General features: G+C 36.7%; 1 protein-coding gene across 4 annotated transcripts; it reads right to left on the reverse strand.

Moving 5' to 3' along the window:
- Positions 1–489: 489 nt before the first annotated feature.
- OPA1_1 (Dynamin-like protein, mitochondrial) lies at positions 490–24577 on the reverse strand (the record flags this gene model as incomplete). Of its 4 annotated transcripts, XM_035734018.2 has the most annotated exons (20): positions 24354–24577; positions 24197–24322; positions 24090–24159; positions 24004–24053; positions 23904–23969; positions 23765–23869; positions 23658–23729; positions 23319–23555; positions 19677–19896; positions 18442–18572; positions 18319–18391; positions 18084–18272; positions 12238–12472; positions 10778–11006; positions 9594–9702; positions 8252–8385; positions 7092–7178; positions 4015–4315; positions 2549–2659; positions 1105–1169 (listed from the first exon to the last, which is right to left on the reverse strand). In XM_035734018.2, the coding sequence occupies exons 1-20, from the start codon at positions 24501–24503 to the stop codon at positions 1105–1107; spliced, it is 2760 nt and encodes a 919-aa protein (XP_035590226.1). In that variant the 5' UTR covers positions 24504–24577. The 4 variants fall into 4 exon arrangements, with proteins under 4 accessions (XP_051074390.1, XP_051074391.1, XP_035590226.1 ...); XM_051208979.1 differs by having other exon boundaries at positions 490–1169; positions 23658–23869; positions 24197–24577; XM_051208978.1 differs by lacking the exons at positions 1105–1169; positions 2549–2659; positions 4015–4315; ... (3 more) ...; positions 10778–11006; positions 12238–12472 and adding an exon at positions 16825–18044 and having other exon boundaries at positions 18319–18572.
- Between the last annotated feature and the right edge of the window lie 1328 nt (positions 24578–25905).

A 25905-nucleotide genomic window follows, 5' to 3' on the forward strand; every position in this document is an offset into this window, starting at 1 on the left:
ACCAACACCTACCTCTTAAGTACTTAAATCACGTAACTAAATCTCGCAGTCATATTAAATTGGATGACAGTACAATGCTTAGTAAACTATTCTGCAGTTACTTTTTGTGTTTACCACGAATACTAGTTTTAGTCTAGATATTTTTAGTCTCGAAGAGTGAAATGTGTATCAGTATACTTAGATAATGATTTCAGAAACTCAGTTAATGTTAATAAGACTCGAAGACCGTTTGCGTTTTAGTAGGACATGACTTTTTGAGTTCGCCTTTCTCCTTAGTTGTGGGCTCTTCTACAAAATATAATTGTAAATACTTATTTGTAACTTTTAAATTACAGGATTCAGTCTGCCTGCCAGCCCTGGTACAAGCTTTTCCAGAGAAGATACTTGGGAGGACGAGTTGACACAGTAATCGACTTTACACCATTAATTGACTTTATTCACAGAAAACTTAACAATAAGTATGAAGATCGTTAAACTTGGTTTCCGACCACAAAAACAAGAATCGAACATTTATTTATTGATTCAGTATAAATACAGTGTCATATAATAAAAGATAACTTCTTTATTGAATCAAATTCCCTTAACATATATAAGCAAAACGAAATATTTTTATTCTAATTTGAAATGAATTTTATAACCGGTAGGATTTACATGAACAATAACTTTAATTTAAACGAGAAGATACTAACATCATTACATTAAAACAAAAAAACTAATTGAACAACAAACAGGTGAGAAAACATGTGCGTGTATAGTATGGAAGAATAAACACATTCAAACAGATATGCATATAAGATAGCATTTAAGTATAGATAATTGTTCTTTTTCATTTTACATTACATAAAAACTCAACATTCAATTAACTAATGAAACTTATTTAAAATAGCAGCTTAACCAATATGAGCAATAAATAAACACTTATACATTTTGAAATGGACATTGAACATAAAATAATCATGAAAAGTATCTTTTATAACGGAAAAAGTGTACATAATGAGAAACACAAAAGTAATTACATAATGAAACCAAATGTATGTGCATGTGTGCATAGTGTTTTTAACATGACACTAAGTAATTCTAGAGAAACGAAGATCATTATCACAGTTATTCGCTTGCTTTTAAAGCTGCAATGAACTCTTCTAATTTCTCTTGAATATGTCTTGTTCGACCTGTCAAAAAGAAAAAACTCGCAGTATGCACAATTGAAACGGGATGGTGTAGCGAAAAACAAAGAATTTACTGGTTTACTTCCATTAAAAAGTAAGGGAAATTACTGCTGATAAATGAGGATATCGAATTGATCAATACAGTATATTTATGACTTGGCCAACCTTTTGACCTGAATATGTATGCTAAAATGTATTTTAGTCGGCGATTACTAAACAACTAATTTACCAGGATCCCAAACAATTTATACAACGACAACTTGAAACGACCTACATAGATTTTACTAATTGTCCCAGCCAGACATCCAAATTATCAGTAGAATTCATCATGTTTTTTTTCGTACAATAATGACAAAAACTGAACACAAAATGCAGTGTTTTGAAATTATCACTGATTTTGTCTTATCGTCATATTACATATCATGTTCCTTATATGTGATGAAAAAGGATCATAAGTATTTATTGTGTCTTGTTACTGAGGTTCAGCACGGTCTACGATGTTACGGATCTAGAGACGGAACCGATTGAGCAACTCTAATACTGTCGGTTCTTTTCGGAACTGAAAACAGTCAATTATACTCAACAAATAGAACCTTGACGGCTAAGATAGGAAGAAAACGGAATAGCAGGTAACTTGATATTTGTGATACGACAAGCAATTCAAACTAAATCGGTAAAAAAGTTGTTACCTAGTAGCAGAATATGACCTACAAGCATGTAGCTATTCAGCGAACTAAAAAAACATGACAATCAATCAGAGGGCAAAGGTCATGTGGAAAATTGAATTAATAGGAAATGTGTGAGCGATTATCGTTCCTGAAGAAATGTTAGCCTTTCTAGTAAAACTTGACTACTCTTGCGACCGCCTTAGCAGTATTCCTTTATACTAGTAGCTAGGATTATCGCACTACATACACTAAAGAACAGTGGCTCTTTGGTCAGACCATTCAACTCTAAACCATAAAACCTTAAGTTCAAACTCCACTCTAAATAGAATCTGATAACTAACTAATTTCACTAGTTTTAACACGGAACATATGACTCTAACTCCAGTAAATAAAAAATGTACAAGGTTGCACTGTACATACATACAATTATATATATATATATTTCTTGTCAGATGAAAAAAAGAAACAACTTTTATTATTATTGTCTATATTTATTCAAATGCGTTAAACCTATAAATGCGATACTTATACGAATAGGGAGATTCCATAAAAATTCGTTGAAAGATATCTCTGCTAAGTAAGCGTTTTCTCAATTTCTGGCCTAACTACAAACAAGCAACGACATACTACTTCCAGGAATTTTAGTTTGTTAGGATGCTATAATAATTAACATTTCAAGTATTAAAAACTAATATAACAGACTCCATGACTTACTTAAATCTTCAGCTAATTGTACACGCCTGCCAGTGATAAGCTTTTTTACACGAATAGGATCATTAGACAATTCGTTTAAAACTTGCTTTACATAATGTTCCAAACGACGTGCTAGTTACAAATAAATTGTATGGGAAGGAATCATTAAAGATATATTCTCAATGGCTGGTAGAGAAGGTTAAATCTGATTGATGATTAAAACTGTTGAACTAGTAACATGTAAAAACCAATAAATTAAATTAAACAAATTCATACGAATTGATAGAGACAACATATCAGAGATACAATGCCCACCAGTACCTAGGATTTTGATCACTTTTCCAAAGTTCTAGTAGGAACCGGTCAGGTATGGAATCAAGCAACTTGGTAGGAAGATATTAACTCACCGATGACAGTCAACGAGAATCGTACAGTGCTATAAAATGACTTAAGATGGATAAATTGAATAGACAGGATTCGGTCCAGTCATTTAATGAGACCGAGCGACATGAACGTCTTCAGTTTAGCCCTGTGTGTAAACATGGGTGTTCGCTGTCGAGGAATTCTGAACTGGAGTGAGACAGTATTCTATGGTCACTTCTAGTGGTTTTTATGCTGATGAGAATTAGTGATAAAGAATAAACTTTCAAATAAACGGAAAACTTCGGGAAACCATCTCACTCAATAAATATGATAAAGTTGAAAAAATACCAAAATAATATTGTTTTTATTACACTGAAGCGTGAGTTATGTCAATCAACTAGTTTGAATAAAGCTTTATAATAAGCTGAAATACCCTATTCTTAGGTATTTAAACTGTATAAAGTTAAAACAATAAATCTATATGGACTAAGAAGCCATCACAACTTATCAGAATGACTCTGTACAACAGGTATACTTTACACAACGCCATAAATGTGGGTGGCACATACTTGAAAAATTGTGTGAACCAGAACATCAAATAAATGAAATGTTTCAAGTATGCGGATATTTCATAACGTCATACTAGGAAACCAAAAATTACCATTAGTTATTTATATTTAAGTCATTCTGAGATAGAACAATTGTAGACCAATCAATAAGCAAACCATCGGAGATCTTTCAGTAACTTAGAATCCAACATACATTTCGTAGATATGTACATAACTCAAACGTAGACACAAATTCAATTTTTCGTAAAACATTTTTAAAGAACGTTTTTCAAGCCTTAGAGAAGTTTTTATTATTGCACTTTTGCACCCGAATTCTATCTAAACTTTCGTATGTTTACCTATCATTCAACGACTGTGAAGTATATCTAAGGAAAAATCCAATTGTATATACAGTACGTGAAGTAACAAAGACTAGCTACAGCCCTTTATTGAACTGTATTCCTGAAATCTATACACGATGTAGCAAATGTAGTCTACAGGACTGAAATCTTGCATATAATTCTTATTATCAGAAGTAATTAGATTCAGAAACCAGATTATAACCATACAACTTACCTTCATCATTCATAATTTGTTGTCTAAGCGCATTACTAGTTGCATTCATCATACGATTCAGGCGAGAGAAAAAGATCACTTCACGACAATCAGGGAAATCAGATGACAATGAATCTTTACGTAAACGAGAATTTTCAGCTGCATTAGATGTATGTTCATTAGTATTGGAGGATTTATTAAATGAAGATGTATTCAGAAAACCATGCTGATAATAGTAAAAGCCTTTTCGACACTCTTGACAAACAAACAAAGATCGTTCAAGATAAAAACGTCGAACTAAAGGTTCCCAAGTTTCATAAATCTGACAGCAACGTAACATTTGAAAGTAAACAAAATTGAAATCTTTTAGAAAAATTATGCATTACATGTAGAAAAAAAAGTAAACTACTGGCTAACTAGTATCTTTGTAAATTCCTTAAAATCTAAAAATACAGATTTTCATTTTTCAAAATCCGATTGATTAACATGATAAAATTAATACTAGCCTTACTTTATTTTGTAGTTTCTGGAGTATCAGGGTCACGGGTAACTATTAATACACTTTGTTTCCCATACACGAACCAACAATGAAATTAGGGCATTTTTATAATTCTATCATTCAGTTTCGTCGACGACTCAAATGCTGAGAATTTTGGGAGTCTAGATTTAGCTAAGGAGTCAGTATCTTAATGGAACAGTTTTATTCATGAATCCATAAAAAACAATATAGTGACTAATCTGAAAAAAATATTGTTAAGAATTAGGCTGTTCAGTTCAAAATTTGAAACTATTCAATACACGTTCGAAATATAATATTCATAAACTTACGCTTGCTACCCCATGTGGACGAGCATAGGCCGCCCAAAAGCATTCCCCATCGAACACTTTCCTGAGCGATCATCCCCGGCTGTCTTCAGTTGCTATTCATCGTTTTTATGTCTTCTTCCAATTCCCGGTGCAATGTGTTCTTTGTTCTTCCTATTTATCTTTTCCCATCAGGATTCCAAGTTAGGGCTTGCCTCATGATGCAGTTTGATGATTTGTGCTATGTATGTCGTGTTCACTCTCAACGACTTTTCCTAATTTCCTATTCAACTGGAAACTGGTTTCTTCTCTCCCACAGTAGGCTGTTGCTGATGGTATTCGGTCTACGGACATTGAGTATCTTGTGTAGACAATTGTTTAGAAATACTTATACTGTTTCGATTATGGTTGTGTTAGTTCTCCAAGTTTCAGCTCCATACAACAGAACTGTCTCGATGATCTTATTGAAGATTCTGACTTCGATATTGGTTAGCATACAGTCGTTTTGAGTTCCATAAGTTCTTCAACTGTAGGGATGCTGTCTTTACTTTGCCAATACCTGCCTCTACGTTCATCGATGATGTTGACCAGGTATATGGATGTTTCCACCTCTTACAGAGTTTCTCCATCAAGTTTAATTGGGTTGATGTTCTCTGTGTTCCATAATGTTCTCCTATCCACACTGCAAAACTTCTTTTAATAGTCAAGAAAGTTGATGTATAGTGACGAATTCCATTCAAATGATTGTTCATCAGTGATCCGTGGTGTCGCGATTTGGTCTGTACACGACTGATCCTTACGGAATCCGGAACGTTGATCTCAAAACTTGACGTCCGTTGAATCCTTCATCCGGTTCAGCAACACACTGTTGACAACGTTTTCATGTGCCATTAGTAATGTTATATCTCTTTAGTTCTCACATTTGCTCAGATCTCCTTTCTTTGGTATCATGATGAGATATCATTCATTCCAGTCTTTTAGCACTTGTTCCTCCTCCCACATCTTCCTGAATAGAGTGTGAAGTATGTTTCCAGTCAATTCCATGTTTGACTTCAGTGCTTCAGCTGGTATGTTGTCACGTCCGGCTGCTATCCAACTCTCGATTTATTTGATGGCCATCCTGATCCCTTCGATCGTTAGTTGAGTGACATCTATAGTAAGGTCTGTGTGTGCCGCATCGATGTTTGGTGGATTCGATGGGGCTGGTATACTCAAGAGTTCTTCGAAGTGTTCTACGCACCTGTTCCTCTGTTCTCTAATCTCAGTGACTAAATCGCCTTCTTTTTTCTTGACAGGTCCCTCTGGTTTATTATATTGGCCTTCCAGTTTCTTCCTTGTGTTATATAATTATTTGATATTCCCTTCTCTTGCAGCTTTTTCCGCTGTCGTTGCTATGTCTTCCACGTAGTTCTGCTTGTCAGCTCTAACGCTCTCTGTTATGTCCCGACAAGAATAATGGATGGTAACTTTTGGGATCTATTGATGGACCAATACTAAACGCATATTTCTACTGTATAATTATTAAGCAACTAAACTATACATACTCATATTCCTCTTATTATAAGCTTTACTTTGATCCATAAACTATTATTATACGTTTTGCCATTCTTGAGTTATACCCAGTATATTAATTACTACCTCCCTCATTCACAGCCACATCCGGCTAATTCTTGTATAAATGTTGTTTCATATTTTATTAGTACGTTGTGGTCTCTTTGAGTGGTATATAAACTCAGCATGTATGGAATATAATGATTCATATTGCAATGGCTGGGCTAGGCGGAAAGCAGGACCAATCAGGACTCTAGGCTGCTCGCACGTGCTTTACGCGTCCTTGGTCCGATCGATAATTCGTTGCTTCTGATTGGCGGCTTTGGGCTATAACACTTTCCTTGACCTGTTTGTTTGCTTCAGTGTGTATTCAGCTTGTGCCTTAACTTTCTCTGTTCTTATTAGGCAATTATTAATTACTATCTTCATAAAAGTACATATTTATATTGTGTTTACAGCGATGAGCAGTTCTACGTACATTGATTAATTAGTGTATAAAACTCTGGGATTCCAAAGATTCATGAAAATAAAAGATCCATGCAGGCCAAAACTGAAAGAAACTAAATCCTAAGCCTAATGTAGAAGCTAAAAAATAGCCCAATTACTTTTACAAGCATAAGAACTAGGAAACAATACAGTAGAGACAATTATTATTGTATCAAACACAAGTGTAGATGAATAGTAGCAATTATTACTTAACAGGATTACATAGATATGTTTCCTTTAAGATAAAATAAACTCACAATTTTATCAGTCACAGGAACATTACGAGCTTGAAGATTACGTCTAATAGTAGTTAAATCATCTTGATTAATATGAGCGGATGGTTTCTGCATAAAGAAACAAAATGAACAATTTAAAAGGAAATGTAATTAATTTTCAAAAACACTTAATGAAAAATGTAGAAATTATTAGACATTAACAAAATCTATGAAAATGAAACAAGTGAATTTACTGTTTCAACTTTTCATATTAAAAAAAATATCTGCATTTTGTGACAATATAAAATGCCATAGTTAGATAAATAACGAGATTTTCTAAGCACCACAAATGCAATATAGATCAATTTAGTGTAAAAATATATTGACTCGTATCAGTTGGATTTAGTTATAAGACAGTCTTGTAAATACAACTGTATGACATAAGTTAGATTAATAATATGTTGAACAGTGTTAAATATTTTGCAATGCAACTGGGTGATGAGTTTATTTTTTATCTATTTCCATAAGTTATTATTTTATGTGATATAAGCTGAAATCAGATATACATTGTCAACACTCTTTTACTAGGGCAAATAATCACGATTACACAAAAACATACATTCGTCAGTTTTAATACATCTGTTTAACGTATAACCCTGTGTTTTTGTGGTGCTACGCTTACAATAAACGACTGAAGCTTCAGTTATGCATAATCTTTGTCTACAAAAAAGAATATGATCCCTTTTGTTATTTATTGATCACTTTAAACATACAGTAAAAGTTGTAGAAGAACTATTATTGATAAAATGTTGGGACGATAAATTTAAGATAAATTCACTCACTGAATAGCAAACTCCAACACATGCATACAGAGATAAAGCTAATGACCGACCTGTGATGGTCTTAAAAACAATACTATTTCAAAACCAGGCGGAACCATAGTGATGACAATGATTAAACACGATGTGGTTTGAAGGCACGGAATAAGAGAACAGTGCATTTATTCTGAACTATGAAGCTGTTGTTTGACATTTGTTTATTACCCTATCCGTTTGTATAGTAAGATATGAGAAATTTAAATATATCACCTGGACATGTAGCAAAAATAGTGGTTTGAATGATACACTCGTTTTTATTTTGGCAAAAATAATATTAAAAGCATAAAGACAGTGATTCACTAAGATAAGTGAAACAACTCTCACTGGAAGTGATATTAATAAATTTTCAATCTCCTGAGCGGTTTGTAAACGAGCATCTTCTTCTGCTGTGCGTTTTTTCCAACGAGTCCATTGCTCAACCCATCCAGGACCAAAACTTGAAGTAATCGACTGATTTACTGAGGAGGTAGAAAAGACAAGTATTTTTTTCAGGAAACAAAATGGAAGAATACTGTTGAATAATTCCCATGAATGGGATCCAATGTACGTTTGGTTCCGGGAAAAGGCAAGTATTTTATTATTATAAATATCATCATAGTCTAATTTTACACTTCAAATTAGAAAAAAAACTAGCATTGAAGATTACGTGTAGCAATCAAATTAAACAATTCAAATGACTGAGTCAGTAATTACGGAAAAACAAAAATTGAAACTGGAACACCAAGTGGAAAATATATTATGATGTAAGTCCCTTACCGGCTAGTAAGTTGTAAGTTACAATTTTAGTGCAAGGGCTGGTGATACTATCACCTAGTTGTCTAGACGGATGGAAGTGGAGCAGAACTCGAAATTGTGACCTGTCAGTCGAAAATCTACTGCTTCCATCACTAACCTAACGCTTCATTGGAGCGAAAAAATATGAAGTAATGTAGCTTCGAGAGGAAATTCTTGGACTTTTAGTGAGAAGTCGTGACCAGTAAAGTTCAATCGTGTCGGATGTAAGGCAGTTGAACACTGAAGACAATAGATAGTCGGGCTTTATTGTGGATTGATTGAAGTTAGACATTAACACCGTTGGATGCAGGCTCAGTGGTCTAGAGGTTAAGCGTTCGCCCGCGAGACCGAAGGTCCTGGGTTCGATTGCCTTATGTGGGGTCGTAGATGTTAACTTCTGAGGGGTCCCATACTAAGATGAAACGGCCGTTCAATGCTTCCAGGTTTTCAATGGCAGTCCAACATTGATCAGTTCATGCCTTCAATGAAATTCAACAATCTCCACAACTCTATACTTACAAATTACGATTGTTAGAAAGAAAGAAATATGCAACTTTGTAACTTATTGTAATATTGGTTAATACAATTAAATCTAGTTCAGTAAATTTAAATTTGTATATAGACCTATTAAGTAAATCAGATGTAATTCAGTATATTTTGAATCAATGTTGGATTTGTGTTTGAAGAGTAATAAACTCTTCATCTGCAGTTTTGCCTTCTTTCTTAAATCGAACCGTATAAAACAATGATTAGTTATTACAGGGAAAATAACCAGCTTTGTCCGGAGGATATAGGAATTACCTATACTAGTATTTGTCTAGTTCAACAATAATAAGCGAAAGAAATATACGATCACCACTGAGTAAATCATAAGATTCATAAAAAAACTCACCATCTTTTAATCGAGCTTTAACTGCTTGTTCTAATAGATCTACAGCAGCGGTCCACTGAGACTTTGTATGTACAGTATGATCGTCTAAAGCATTCGATTGTATGACACGCTAAGATGAAATTAATTAATTACAATAACAGAAGTATTCGGGAAAAATATGTAATAGAAATATAAATTTATCAATTCACAAGTGTTTGATTAGAAAGTCCCATATATTGTATTTATTAATAACCATGGGATAAATATTCAAATAGTCGATTATTTTAAAACCATAAGGTCATTATTAAGAAACCAAACTAAGTATTTGATAAAAGCGTGCTAAATAAGTTATCAGACAACTGCATCTCTGTGCTAATATGGTGTGGCAACTCGAACTGATGTACGTACGTATGAAGTTCTACGTTGTTAATGACTGAAATAAGTTATCAAGTGACCTCGGAAATAAACAACCAGTATGGAGTTGGTTATATTCCGCGTGAAGATGTTAGCATACCAACAGAAATCTGAAGTAATTCGTAAAACGCAACAGAAAATGACTTGAAAAACGAATATTTCTATGTTTTCAGTGCGTGCAAATTCAGTCAACAGGTAAAATGAAGTTGTCACAAAACACACTAAATATTGGCCTTTATTTATAAACTTCACATGCTCGAAATATTTTGAAGTAAATACTTGGGGTAATTCTCTTCTTCCAAAGTAGACCTAGAATCCTATTTTTTCGACCTGCAGTAAACTGCTGAAATTTTACGATATACTTTAATTGTCTCTAATGGAGGGACAGTTTGTTGAAGATATAAAACCGTGTTTCAACTTAGACCACTCGTTGACTAACAGACTCAAGTTTTCCCGTTTAACATGAGTTTTTCCCAAATTGTTTACACAAGCAGTGAAGACATTTGACAAACTTCGAGCTTTCAAATTACCTGACTCTCTCTGAAAAATAAACTAACCACAACTTGGATAAGCAGAGGACAGGTCGAATTTTACTGTAAACAGAAAAGACGATCAGACAAGGAGAAAAGTAGTCAGTGTTTCTGATGACTTCAACACACAACTAAGAGAAATAAGTTGAACGTAAGATGTTATTTGGTTCATGAATTTGAAATACCAGAGAAAGATAATTTGTTACACCACTAGTATTAAATGTATATATGAAAGAAAATGCATAAAAATGGTAAACTTACCAATCTGGATTCAGCTTTAGGATCCCAGTGATGACGCTTACGAATTTCTTGATGTACAGTCACTTTTAATGGATCAAATACTGGATCATAACCAGGTACATCTTTCATCGTTTTTAATTTACTATCCAGTTGATTGTATAATGTCTGCAAACCAATTTCAATAGAAGCTTTCGGTAAATTATTTTCAACCCAATCACGAAGCCAAATATCAACGTTTGTCTGAAAGGTTCTAGGAATTGCAACAATCAAATAAATCTAGAAAATACTGACATTTTGTTGATTTTGATCAACATAAAGTTTTTAACTAGTGATTTTACGGTGCAAATTTGCATATATGCTACAAAACCTTTAAAATAGGTGACTAATAATTTGGGAAAAAAAATTAATTCACTGTAACTCGGTTGGATAAGTGAAAAAATGTGTTTACACATATCTGTGTTGGCCGAATGTACTAGGTGCTATTTAAACAAAAATTTGAAGAACATAATTTGAGTACGGGACACACTAGCCAAAAGTCAAGTAATTAAGTTAGGATGAAAGCTCAGTAGCATATGCAGCACTAGAAGAGGTTGTAGGCAATAGATAAACCCCACACTTTGTGTTTATTGAATATATGGGCCTGCCTATTTGGTTAATGATAGAAAGGATCAGTTCCCTATTTTTAAATGTTCTTCGTACGTGGATAAGGTGAAATATGCACCGCATGAATTTCACACTGAACATTAATTGCTGAACGTGACGCTGAGAATGACCGGTCAAAACTGGCCAGATAGGATAGATATTTCATACTGTAAATAAATAACTTGATTAGCTTAGCTTACCTAGGATAAAATAACGATAATTCTGTGGTATTGTCTGATATGATGGCCAAAGTTTGCATTTATTGGAGAGTGTGCAATCAAAAACGGATATTGTTCAGTTAGTTGTAGCATCTAATTATATTTAGTTTATGTTAATATTTGTACATAATCATTTCATTTAATGTATGTAAAAATCTATTCCGGTGAGTAGCTATTCTGTCTCAGTTGGGTGTCTACATCAATCGTTTGGTCTCATGAGCAGTTATCAATCGACTACATTGTACAAATGTGTATTATCAGCTGATTAGCATTGGATCTATTGATTTCATAATCTCCCGAATGTCTTTCGTTAATAATTATCAGATTCTAATTCACAACATTATCACTAGGATTGCAATAATCGGGGTTATTGAATCAAATACTGTATTTTCCAACTCAGTCTAGATAATCGGATGGAATTTGAAACTTGCACACAATAACTATAGATAGCAAAGGCGTACATAGAATTAGACTTAATTACTGAATTTAGGCTAGTGCCAAAGCTTGAGGAAACAGAAGTTCGAATAGTAAAAGATTTACCATATTTTTTTCGTTACATAGTTAATTTAAAATAACACCAACGATGCATCATACATAAAAAACAATATACAAAAACCTTACCCTATATCGTCAATGTGCTGTGAGGGTTCAATTATTTTAGTGAATATATAATCTTTTAGTTTGTTCCATAATTCGTAATGAATATTTTTCTCCCATACAGTGGAGCTGATACCATTTAATGATATTAGGTCATCTAATATATTGTTACGAGCTTTTTCAAATAATTCTTCACGATCCATTTCACGTAAATGAGGAAACGAATTTTTCCATTCTGTTTCAAGATTATAACGAATAGCTATATTTTTGGAAAAAAGAATTATTGATATCTTTAATGAAGAAACATTTTCGAAAACTATAAGTTTCATTTACGAAAGTTCAGATAAGCGGCTACATGTATTGAAATTAGGCTTCGTTCCTGCATATTATGAACAGATGATGACGTGCACCTTTCCGAGTTGACACTTTTGACAGAGTGGTGCTCGGCGACCCACTTAGAAATTTTAAAAATCGGTGCATGAGGTTGCCAATTACTCAACAATAAATATTGTAGAGAACAATCGAGACTCCTAATATAGTAGAATCACCTGGATCTAGATGTTTTTAAATATGTATATCAAAAACAATATACATGAAAATCAGTAACAAAACTTGGAAACTAGACATAAAACCCGATTGGGTTTCAAAAGCTGTGATATTTATTAACTAAACTAAGAGTTTCTCGATGCAATCGACAAGTAAGAGGAGAAACAGAGGCTATGAAAAAACTAATTTTTACTTAAGAACGTTAAATCAATTTATGATATACGTGGATGATAAATACTTGCATTGTTGCGAACTCATGTAAAATTATCATCACTTTTCTTATATAGAACAGTATTTTATTTATTTATTTGGACACATGAATATTGGTACAAGAGAGCGCCAATATATATGCGCCACACAAAACAATGAAAATTCGAGAGGAATACAAAGAAAGAAAAAAAAATGCTAGGGAGCGCAATAAAAAAAAGAGAGAACAATAACGAAGAGATTGGTGTAAGGTAATGTGCTAGTAATCAGGGAACGGAAAGGTATAATTGGGAGAAATCTTTCAGTTTAGGGAGACACAACCACTTTTTATGAAGAAAGTAAAAGAAGGTTACAGCAGGATCGCCACTGGCTTCTATTCTGAGCCATATCTGATAACGTCTCTAGCCACTGTGTAGCACCATCTCTCGGACCCCAACCAGGGAGTCGTGAAGGACCAACACAAGCCAGTCCTTTGCAGCTTTCTTTCATGCCACGATACCATGTCATACACTGAACACCTCTCCGCTTCTGCCAACCAGTCCCAGAGTCGGCAAATAATGCACGACGTGAAATTCTCTGGGACGACATTCGGAGAACATGTCCAAGCCATCGAAGTCGGTGTTTCAAGATGGTGACACCAATTGAATTATCATCTCTGTGCCCCAACACACGATGCCGAACCTCTGCATTACTGACATGGTGTTGCCACTGAATGTCAGCAACCCTTCGGAGATAGCGATGATCGAACACAGAGAGTCGTCTAACATCCTCAACTCGGAGAGGCCAGGTTTCACAAGCATAGAGCAAAACTGCTCTCACCGACGCGTTGTAGATCCGACCTTTTACAGCCAGACTGACATCACGAAGGTGCCAAAGATGGCCCAGATTGGCATACGCCGCTCTGGCTTTCACTATACGTGCATTGATCTCATCACTCATACCCCCGCCAGCACTTATGCAGCTACCCAGATACACGAACTTCTCGACTACTTCTATCTGCTCACCATCCAGGATGAGTACAGGATTGGAATCCTGCCAGTCTTGTAGAAGTACTTTGCACTTCGAAGGTGCAAAGCACATACCATACCTACGGACACTGATTGCCAACTGATTAAGTGCGGATTGCATGGCTTGGGCATTATCGCACAGTAAGACAATATCGTCCGCATACTCAAGGTCGAGAAGTCTTTCTCCAGGCAACAGATCCACACCACCATTACTTACATTCATCAGAGCTGTTTCCAGAATGTCATCGATGGCAAAGTTGAAGAGGAATGGTGAGATTGGGAAACCCTGCCTAACCCCACTACTAGAATGGAACAATGGAGAAAGGTGGTTGTATGCCCTCACTCTGCCTGAGGTGTTTTTATATAGGGCTTTTAGGATGTTAATAAACTTCTCAGGCACACCCTTCTTCAATAGACAATCCCAGAGAACAGTCCTGTCCAACGAATCGAAGGCAGCCCTGATGTCAAGAAACACTACGATTGTTGGCCTATGATAAGTATGACGGTGTTCTAACATTTGGCGGAGGGTGAAGATATGATCAATACATCCTCGACCAGAACGAAACCCAGCCTGCTCCTCTTGAGTCAATCTTTCTCGGGTTTTGAACAACCTACGAAGTATGACGGAAGCCAATAGCTTGGACGCAATCGGAAGTAGACTTATCCCCCGATAGTCGTTACAGGAACGACGTGAACCCTTTTTAAAGATAGGGACAACTATCGACTCATTCCATGACGTTGGTACACTCTCTAGTTCCCAAACCTTTGTAAACAACGTCGTCAATTCCTTAGTCAGAAAGTCACCACCATCTTTAAAAAGAGCCGGAGGTAAGTCATCTGGGCCAGGTGATTTGTAACGCTTCAAGAATTGGAGTTCCTTGCGGACTTCCTCCTCGTTTGGTGGATCAGTCGTCACCGGCCATGAGGGCAGGACAGTCTGACCGATGTTGCCGGAGCAGCAGGCCAGTTGAACTGCCCTTCGAAAAATTCTACTCATCGTCCAAGACGTCGATGGATGTTAGTGATTGGCATCCCATCATCCTCGCAGATTGTTTCACTCACACCAGACTTCTTGCTGCCAGTGGCTCGGATGAGTTGGAAGAGCTTCCGGCAGTTACCAGATGCAGCTGCTGCTTCCAGCTCATTAGCACGCTTCGACCACCAGGCTTCTCGGTCCTTACGCAAGCTTTGCCCAATTTCCTTACGTAACATCCTTCGTTTATGGTCAAACTCACGGTCACCTGGAGTAGACCGACGGGCTTCAATGAGTTGTAAGGAACCTGAAGAAACCCAGTGCTTAAAAGCGGGACGTTTCGCAAACCCACAACTGACTGTTCCAGCCATTTTCATGGCGTCATGCAATTGCAACCAATGCTCATCTATACTTTTCGGTGGAGTGGTAGCTAGCCTAGAGGCTAGCTCGGTTCGATACTTATTTGCAACAGAAGTTGCAACCAGCTTGCTAACACCAATCCGTTGTTGGCGGTCACTTCGTTGGCCACTGAAAAGTAAGGTAAGATTGGCGCAGACCAAGGCATGGTCAGAGTCCAGATAGGTACTCCAGAAGGAGCGGCAGTCTTTTACACAACCACGCCAGCGGTAGCTGATCGCGATGTGATCAATCTGAGTCCAGGCTTGGGATGTAGAGGAAGGACGCCAGGTGGCACATCGGCGATGACTGTGCCGAAAGTTAGTGCTAGCCAGAAACAGGTTGTGGTCTGTGCACAGTTGCAGTAGACGGTCCCCGTTATCTGACCTGCGACCAACGAGTCCCCATCGGCCACCTAAACGACTCTCTTCTGTGCCTAGACGCCCGACCTGAGCATTCAAGTCTCCGGCTAGTACTACAATATCTGTCGAACGCACTTTCTGGAGAAGAACTGATAACTGGTGGTAAAACTCATCCTTGATTGCATCCGGGCTGCAATCTGTCGGGGCATAGGCGGAGATGACGAAAATACATCGTTTCTCACGCCGATTTCTTCTCACTTGGATGGAACTTTCTAATCTAACAGCACATAACCGACTGTTAATGGGGATCCAATCGATTAGTGCTGCCTCAGCTCTAGCGCTTAGTGCGACACCAACGCCAGCAAGACCAGACGAAGATGCCACAGGGTCCCCGGATAAGCGCACGTAAAACAAGCTTTTTGAAGTGACAGATAGAGAGCGAATTTGTAGTACTTCACCAGAGTCTTGAATACGGGTCTCGGATAGACAACAAACATCAATATTAAGACTTTCCAAAGACATAGTCAGCCCTATCTGTTGACCAACCTGCATAAGTGTGCGAACGTTGAAGGCAGCCAGTTTGAATGGCGCACGTGGTTTCAGAAAAACTGCTTCAGTACTCATTCGATGGTAACATACAATTTTCAACCGGACAGTGACTCGAGAACGTTTAGATACAGTCGGATTTCCACCAAAGACGAGCCGCTGTATAAGTATAAAGGAGGGTGAATAATGTGGAAAGTAGTAGTAATAATAATAATAATAATAATAATAATAATAATAATAATAATAGTAATAATAATAATAATAATAATAATAATGATAATAATAATAATGATAATGATAATAATAATAATGATAATGATGATAATAATAATAATAATAATAATAATGATAATAATAATAATAATAATAATAATAATGATAATAATAATAATGATAATGATGATGATAATAATAATAATAATAATAATAATAATAATAATAATAATGATAATAATAATAATAATAATAATAATGATAATGATAATAATAATAATAATAACAATAATAATAATAATAATAGTATTAATAATAATAATAATAATAATAATAGTAATGATAATTATTTGAATCGACTGATTGTTTTTCGGAGCGAGAAAAGTGGTTGCCATAGACATAGAGTTCATCGTTTGTGTGTGGGCTGTGATACTGCCTGGGTGCCCAAACCGAAGCAGGTGGTTATCTTAGGGGGCCACTCCCCGAGCCTTTGACCTAAAAGTCTAACCCACAAGGCAGTGGAGCATCGTAAGGAGATGCAATCCCATGGTAGCCGGTGACCAGCGATTGGTTCATACGCCATTTGTTCCCGCAGGATACTGGAGCCCATGTGCACCATTGGTTTGTGATCCGGTTAAAGCGCCGGACATTCGCTTTTCGTCCTCTCATTTTCGTAGACAACACCCCCGCCACGAGAAGGCAGTGAGTAGGACTTCCCTGGCAGAGGCTGTATACGCGCGGCCGTGTGAGAGTATTTCGAGAGGGAGAGCGGACTCTCCCCACTCTCGGCCGTACCAGGGCATTCGAAACGAAGAACAGTCTTTAAAGACTGCGATAACCACCATTCTTGTTTTAAGTGCTAAAAACTATTCTACTCATTCCAGGAAGCATGAAAGGAGATAACTGATTCAAAAATCACCTAGAGGTAAATTGACGAAAACTGCCCTTATAAAATATGGACAACTTAATTTGATGTTGTGCAAACAGTAAAAGCACCGTATTGTGTTTTTTTAATTCTGAGTGAAACCTTACACAAGACTGATCCTATACTGTTGCTATTTCGTCTAAAATACGATTAGTTTGGATTGGACTTGGGTTTTTAGTGTCTTCATGGTATTCATTTGCATCTAAACATGAAGGAATAGCAGAAATTTGCTTTTATTTGCAACCTACCCTACTACGAATCTAATATTGTTTGATATAGATCAGGTAAGAAGTACTTATCAGTCCATCCCTCTTACACGTTAAATATTATTATCAAAAAAAAACGATGTCGTTCAGTCTTGAAAAGATTGCTTCACAGTCCTTTCACTTGAAAATATGCATGAAGATACATCAACAAGCTATATCGAGCTTGGACACTGAAATATTGTAATATTTAGAAGGATGTATATCAGTTGGTATAACAGACTTTTATTTGAATAATTCAGAAATTTCGTAAAATATTGCACTAAGGACTTGAAAGACCTTACATGACAGTGAGTTGGTCGGCGGAAAAGTCCTCACAGCATATTTTTCTTAGCAATGTGAAGACATCTGGGTAGTCGTTGAAATTTAAAAACTACTTAAAAACGCGGTAATCTAATAAACATAAAAAACAGTTATTCGTTAATCATTTACCTCTATATGTATCAGCTTGTTGTTCAACTGAATCTTTGACCATTTTCCAGAATCTCTCTGATACAGCCTTGCTAAGATTAGCTGTGGTCATCTGCGACATACGAAGTGTACCTTCTTTAAATAGACGAGAATGGCGAAAGAAATTCTCTTCATATTCTTTAATGCTATCTATACTTTCATCTTTTGTACCTAATTGATAGAAAGGGAATTAAAATGAAGTCCATAAAAGACCTACCTTTTCCTGTGACCACAGCAAAATAACCAAGTGCTTTCATAGGAAATAATTTACCCTCCAGAATTTGTCTGATCTATTATTAAAGAAAATTGATTTACAAAAATGATACATCTAAAAACTTACACGGTCTGGGCTGCGCAGATTTGATTCAGCCAAATCCACTTTGGTCAAAACAAAGATAGTTCGTTTACCTGAAGGATCTACAGAGGATACTAGATCTGTTACATTGCTACGCTCAGCATCGATACTCCCATCTTGGATAACAAGTAAATAAAAAAATTGATCGATGTAAAAGTGAGTATATAAAATATCGAGTTTCGAATCAGTGATTTCTAAAGCTAAATCAAATCATCTTTATTACAAGAAATACTGCTGTATTAAACGGATGAAGACAGTACATGTAAGCTTCTGAATCTACGTTTTCTGCTCGTTAACACAGGTTACTACGATACATAGGTAATCTTAAGGAAACTTATGTTAAGCTCGAATAGCTTAGTTTCAATGTCTTTGGTCATACCACTGGGTGACAACGGGTGGAGTAGATAAGAGAATACTACTTCCTACAGGATACTCCAACCTGTACAAAACCTAGGTCCAAAGCTTATTGGTGAGTTGTTAATCATTTAACACTGTACAAAGCGAATTGTGGTGCTAAGTCGCGTAGTTGACTAACAATAATGCGAAATTGGTCGATAAAACCCGATCTTCATAAAGGACTAGATAAAATAATGTTGGCTACCTTTCAATAACTGGTGTAAACAGTACCATATAACCAGTATATTTCGTATATGCTGTTCGGTGAAAAAGCCAGTTATCTTTATACTTTCTCAGCATCACAAGAATTATTAAATCCCAAATAGGCCTTTATTTATCTTACTTGGTACAATAAGACACCAGTATCTAACAGTCCAGGTCAATGTGAACTACAAAGTAATAGAAGATAATCTAAGCTACACATTTATTCATTAATCAATAGAAATTTAAAAAGAATGATAAATTGTATAGAAATTAGAAAATTACCAAACTAAATCTGGCGAATCGAAGAACAAGGAAAATATTACCAAGTATATGAAGACAGTTTAAGATTTACAAGTACCGCGAAATTAAAACAAATGAAAATATGACGCGACATAAACCTTACTAACCAGTTGACTCGGTTGAAACCGAGCTACTGATTAACTTACAAATAGTTGCCATGTAATTGATTTAGCCCGACGAAAGGAAGAGACATTATCCATACGGAAAAAGAGGGCTTGTCATTTAAATGGCAGAGTTCACACAACACAACACTGAAATGTGCAAACAAATCGTAAATTGATGCGCCTTAAAAGGCGTAATATAACGACGAATAAACTAACCTTGAACACATAAAATAATCGCATTCGGATTGTTCATATATTGTCGAGCAACATCCTGTATAGTTTCACGTGTACCAGACTGCATACCCGTTGTTACAGTAGAAATTATGCCAGGTAGATCAACAAGAACCATCCTCTGAAGCCCAGGCCCTTTCACATTTAGGGAAATGACGTCAGTGCTGACTGTTTTACCACCACTAACAAGTGCCTTCATACGCATCTACAGAATGAAACCAAGCATATTTTACGGAGCGCATTTTGAAAAATGTAACTAGCTTAGTTATCACATCTTGATACATGAAAAGAATTTGTATGACTGCAAAATCATTTTTCTGAACAAATCGGCTTTGAATTTCGTTAAACAAATTTGTATAACATTATAGAGGGAAGTGAAAGTCATTATAGAAGCGAATAATTTGCAAAAGCATACGAGAAAACATCAGGGCACAAAAACCAAAATAATAGGTGAGTTACCAGTAAATCTTGAGCTGACTATTAAAACTGCAGTGCTGCAAATGTGAATTAGAGGCGGACAAATAGCTTTCTAAATAGGTAAATTTGCTGATTATCTGTATTAGCATGTCCCTTAGGTGGTTTTAAACTTTAGACAAACTCAGCCATCAAAACCGAGTCACTTATGAACAAAACAAAGCCTGGGACAAGTGTACATCGACTAAAATCACCATAACTTGGCAATATTATACCATCACAGAACAGGTTTGATTTACAAATCAGTGTGCGACTTTGTAAACGACTAATGATTTACGTAAATCATGTGGGTTTTGCATCATATCAATAAAACTTCGTAGTCAACAAGCCGATGATAAAGTTGTCTTATAACCACGTTCCCTTGAAACCCTTTACAGTTCACGACTAAGTCGTAATCATATCTGACGTCGCAACCACTGATTGTCTCAACATATAAGAAGGGGGCCAAACTCATCCCGTGACAACCGTAGAGGGATTAGTTTAACTAACAAAGCATCTAAAATACTAGCCTCAATAATTACCGGATGCCTAACATAGACTCTCGAACTTCAAATACGAGAAAATCAGGCTGGCTTTAAACCTGTTCGTGGCTGCATCCACCACATATCCGGGATTTATATGATTTTAGAACACAGGCATGCTTATCAGCGTCCGACAGTCGTGGTCTTTCTTGACCTAAAAGCAGCATTTGACTCTGTAAACCGGGAGGTTCTGTGGCAGTGCTTATCATTGAAAGGCGTACCTCAGAAGTACATGAACCTTGTGAAGGCTCTTTACTCGAATGCTACTAGTCGAGTCAGAGCTTATGGCGAACCGTCATCTGATTTTCCAAACTCAAGTGGTGTCCAGCAAGGCTGTTCACTTTCTCCATTCCTGTTTAGTTTCATCATACACCTACTGATGGAAATAACGTTCTCGTCGACTGAATTTTCAGGCATTGATCTACTACTGATAAAGTGCAGAGTCTTGTGGTAGCACTGAGCAACAATGCCAGAATGTTTGGGATGCGTTCTCCCCCTCAAAATGCCAGTTGTTGCTCCAGCGAAACATGGTCATCAAGAGCAGAAGATACTCGTAAGCTACTAGTATTTGATCACAGATGCCTTAGAAATATTGCTGGCATCTGCTGGGATCACCAGGTAAGTAATAACGAGGTTAGACACAGGGTATTAGGGAACGATGGTAAATCAGTTGATGAGGTTGTGAATCTTCATTGACTGAAATGATTGGGTCACGTGCTACGTATGTCTGAACACCTATTACCACGACGCGCAATGCTAACTAGTGTTGAAGACAGTTGGAAGGAAGTTGAGGGCCCCACATGCCCTGGTACGGCCGAGAGCGGGGTGGGTTCGCTCTCCTTCTCGAAATACTCTCACACAGCCACGCGTATACGGCCTCTGCCAGGGAAGTCCTACTCACTGTCTTCTCGAGGCGGGGGTGTTGTTTACGAAATTGAGATGATGAAAAGCGAATGTCCGGCGCTTTAACCGGGTTGCTGGACATGGAGAGTCCACCTAGGGGAGTTGAAAAACCCTGATTCCAAACCAACGGTGTATATAGGCTCCAGTATCCTGAGGGAACAAATAGCGTATGAACCAAATTTTGGTTACCGGCTACCATGGAACTGCATCTCCTTACGATGCTCTACTACCTTGTGGACCAGACCTTCAGATCGAAGGCTCGAAGTGTGACCCCTTAAGAAAACCACATGCTTCGGTTTGGGCACCCGGGCAGCATCACAGCCCTCACACAAATAAAATGGGATTTGTGTGGTGCATACGTATCTGGTGCCTCCTTGTACCAATATCTATGTGTTCAAATAAATAAATAATAGGGAAGGGCAAACCAAAGCTTGGCATCGGTCATTGAAATCACTAACTTCTGGTCTGAGCCATGCTGGTGGATGCAGACTACTTGGTTGGGGTCCACGTGACTGTCGTAACCAATGGTTGGAGACTGCGGGTGACATGACTCAGAGTCGATCACAATGGTGTTGGTGTATACACTCTTTGTCTTCCCTTAAACTATGAGATTAAAATCGCTTCACATATTTCTTTCAACCAACTAATTATTTCTTCCTGTACTATATCCTTAAATGAAATCTTTCTTTTATATATTACCACCATTGTTGTGCTAATGAGGTATGGCAGCCTGGACCGATGCATATATGTGCCTGGTCCTACGTTGTAGCTGACTGACTCACGACTAAGTGCTTCAAATAGTGTACATACGCCAGAACATACAAGAACTAATGAACAATTTTGACAGTCATTAACAGCGACAACACTCCATCAATATATGGTCAAATTGTAGTAAGTAAATGACATCATAGGATAGATGAGTTTGACAACTCATACACCGAAATTGAGACAAGCTCGTATGTGCCTAATGAGTATAATTCTTGAATAATCTTTCCCTACTCAGGGGTAGATTCCTTAGTGGAAATTATCTTTATAGTTTACAGTGGACAAACGAAATAGCTGTTTGGCGGAGACATGGGCGAAATCCAGTCTCCTTGAATAACTTGAGTATCGATAAAGAATGTTCGAAGTGAATGGCGAACGGTAATTAGCCAGTCAATCAAAAGCAACATAGTAATCTGCTAACGACATTGCATGATTTACCAATAATTATTCTTGACACTAAAAAGCAAAACATAAGTTTAAGAACCTTCTCCACAATATATATACCCTTTGACCCGTTTACCTAACCTGGTCCGTAATGCAGGTCAACATAAAAAAGGTTGCAAGGTTCATCGCAATCATGCTACAGTGCTGATTAATTATCTAATTGATTGACCGTTTACTTAACGAAACCGTGTTAATTGATGAGGATACTGTTATTTACCCAGCGACTTTATAACAGGTTAGAACCAAGAGATATCCTAAAGACCTTCAAAATGCCGATATACTTATACTGAGTGTTTAAATAAACACGGAATATCATAAATACGATGGTGGCTTTACAGGGATCTGTCTTTTTACTGGTTTATTTGCACTGAATCAATACAACGGAAAACCTTATATTTACGTACTACACTAATAATCTTTGAAAAGTAAACAGTAATCATAATGTGAACAGCTGGTAAGAATAATTAGGAACCTCAAACTAATGCAAACTTCACGAACCAATTAGGGTGGAATCACTAACCTCTATCTCTTTCCTCAACGATGCAAGTTCGGACTCTTTTGTGAGATCGTATTCACGTGAACCATCTTTGAATGAAGCAACATGGTATGGGCCCTCAGAAAGAGTTACTTTGACCGGAGATCGTGTCATCATCTCTCCACCGCCTCTTGGAAATATCCGAGCCTGTACTATCATTTCTAAAACAGATGTTTTCCCAGAGCTTTGATCACCAACAACAACCACTCTTGGTAATTGGTCCTACGAAGTACATGGAAAGACAAATTATGAACAGATATAGTTAAAAATGGAACTTGGTTCTAAAAACAACTTTATGTCTCTCAACAAGTTTTCCACAGTTACCTGAGCATTGTATGCAGAATCCAAATCTGATAGTTCATCCAATACTTCTGAATACATATCAATCAAAGATTTCTAGGAACAAGTTAAGCTAGGACTCACTGACATACGTTGATACGACCTTTTTGTAAAGATTTCTGAGACTTAAGAAGAAGTTCACTGCGCAACTCCCTATTCTCCTGAAGCAGTGCTTCAATCCGTCTATGGAACGCTAACTACGACAATAAATAATATAATGATCTTAAATACCTCGTTCTTCAGAAGAGCTTCTTGCAATTCTTCAACACTAATTTGCTTGGGCTTTTGTTTAACAGGCTGAAGTTATTTACGTTTTTTCGTGCAGTATTACCTTTTTTAGATCATCATTAGTATCAGAAACGAGCGATGAAGAGGGAGCTTCTGTAACAAAATATGGTCAATTCAATATTTCAAAACCTTTCACAGCTTCATGTTCATTTGGTACATGGAGCTTCTTTTCAAAATTCGAAAAAAAACCAGAGACAGACTAAAGCAGCAACCATTAACGTACTTCAGGAACATACTGTTTCAGATTCACCGATAGATGCAGCATATTCTTTAAAAAGCTGAATTGTTTCGTTGATCCTATCTATTGGTAGGTAGTCTTCTAAGGTTATTTTCGACAAGGAATCTTTGAATTCGTCATATTTCTGAACTTATTAAGGAAATAAAGCGTAGTACCTTAGATATCGTGTACGAGCCACCAACACCCGCACCCACAACAAGGTAGCGTAGCTTTAAAAGTCTTGATGCCAGCTTTCCGATTTGGCCAGCTATATTTCTTTTCTGAAAAACCAAGGGACCGACATTATTGCAACTTTTAGCCAGCATTTCTAGTCAAAATCACTAAACGTTTGATATCATGTGGAAATTTACGAAGCGCACAGTCGGAAAACAGCGCTTAGTTTTGTCCAATAAATCCTAAATTCAATATGCTAGTTAAAAACTAGTATGACCAGTTAAGTACTTAACACGCTTATTTTGAAGCCAAAATATTAGGAATGGCTTTTAATCAATGCGGTTTATCCCGCTATTTGGCTACAGCATTTCAGTCTTTAGATCTTGCAGCAGTTAATAAATCCCCAGAATAAATAGCCCTGTAAGTTTTCGACATTAGATGCTGATCACATTAGTTTTAATGGACTCACCTAGCTGAAGGAACTGGTTCATGCATCCGCACCAGTTCACGAGTGGGAACGCCGTGCTCAACAACCCCTGCAATTGCTGGCCAGATTAGACCAGATTATCCTCGATATTTTGATAGTCTATCTTCGAACGTCCTCTCTTCTGTCTTTTGATTTTACTTGGTGGGTACGATTCATATTAGACATGTGGTGTGTGCTACTTATATTGACGTAAGTAATATATGACTTTGGTCTTGAAGAGGTCTGGCAGCAGAGAGACAAGAGTATCGAACAGTAAACAATGGAAACATGATGCAGTTTTTATGAAACTGCAAGAACGGTGAAGTCTGAGTCATTTTGAGACAATTGGCGGCCATTTTGCAAATTAAGCACTTACTCTATGATTGTTAGATTTTATTAACAAGTCCTATAATTTTGTGTTGAATACATTCCACAGTGGTGTCCACAGTGTTGTTCTAGTTCACTACAGGTGTTACTGGTTAAAGCGTTATCAAACTCCGAATAGCTGTGGAATCTTCAATGTATAGGTCAATGGTTGAAAAATGTACCTAAGCGCTCAAATGTTATCATACAGTACATCCCACGTAAAAAAATATATCGGTAAACAGTGCTGAGTTTACGTGGCTTCATGTGTAAATTGTTACATTTTTGTAAAGTTGCTTGGTGGTAAATATATTTTAACAATAATTATTCGACATTGATGCTGATATTCCGAACTAGTTCTTGGGGTAAGAAGTAAATGGTCTATGGTTCCCAAGATAGTCTGTGAACTTATTCCATCATATCAATAGAAGGAAATAAAGAAGTAATGAAATTCTTTCGGTTTTTCATTAAAAGCATGTAGCAATAAGTAGTTTTCACGATGAATCGTTTTGTAGGTATTCGACATTGATTCTGACCTCATTGGCTTCACTGGACACACCTCAACTAAAGGCGCTCAGTCACGCTCCGCACCAGATTATGAGTGTGAATGACGTGCTGTGCATCCCTTGGAACTAGTAGTCGTCTTAGATCAAACGTTCCTCAACATATGGATAGCTTTCAAAATATGTCAAAACCCTCTTCCATTCTGATAGCTGATTTGACTA

Source organism: Schistosoma haematobium, chromosome 1 (genome assembly GCF_000699445.3).
Source record: "Schistosoma haematobium chromosome 1, whole genome shotgun sequence".
NCBI classification, from domain to species: Eukaryota; Metazoa; Platyhelminthes; class Trematoda; order Strigeidida; family Schistosomatidae; genus Schistosoma; species Schistosoma haematobium.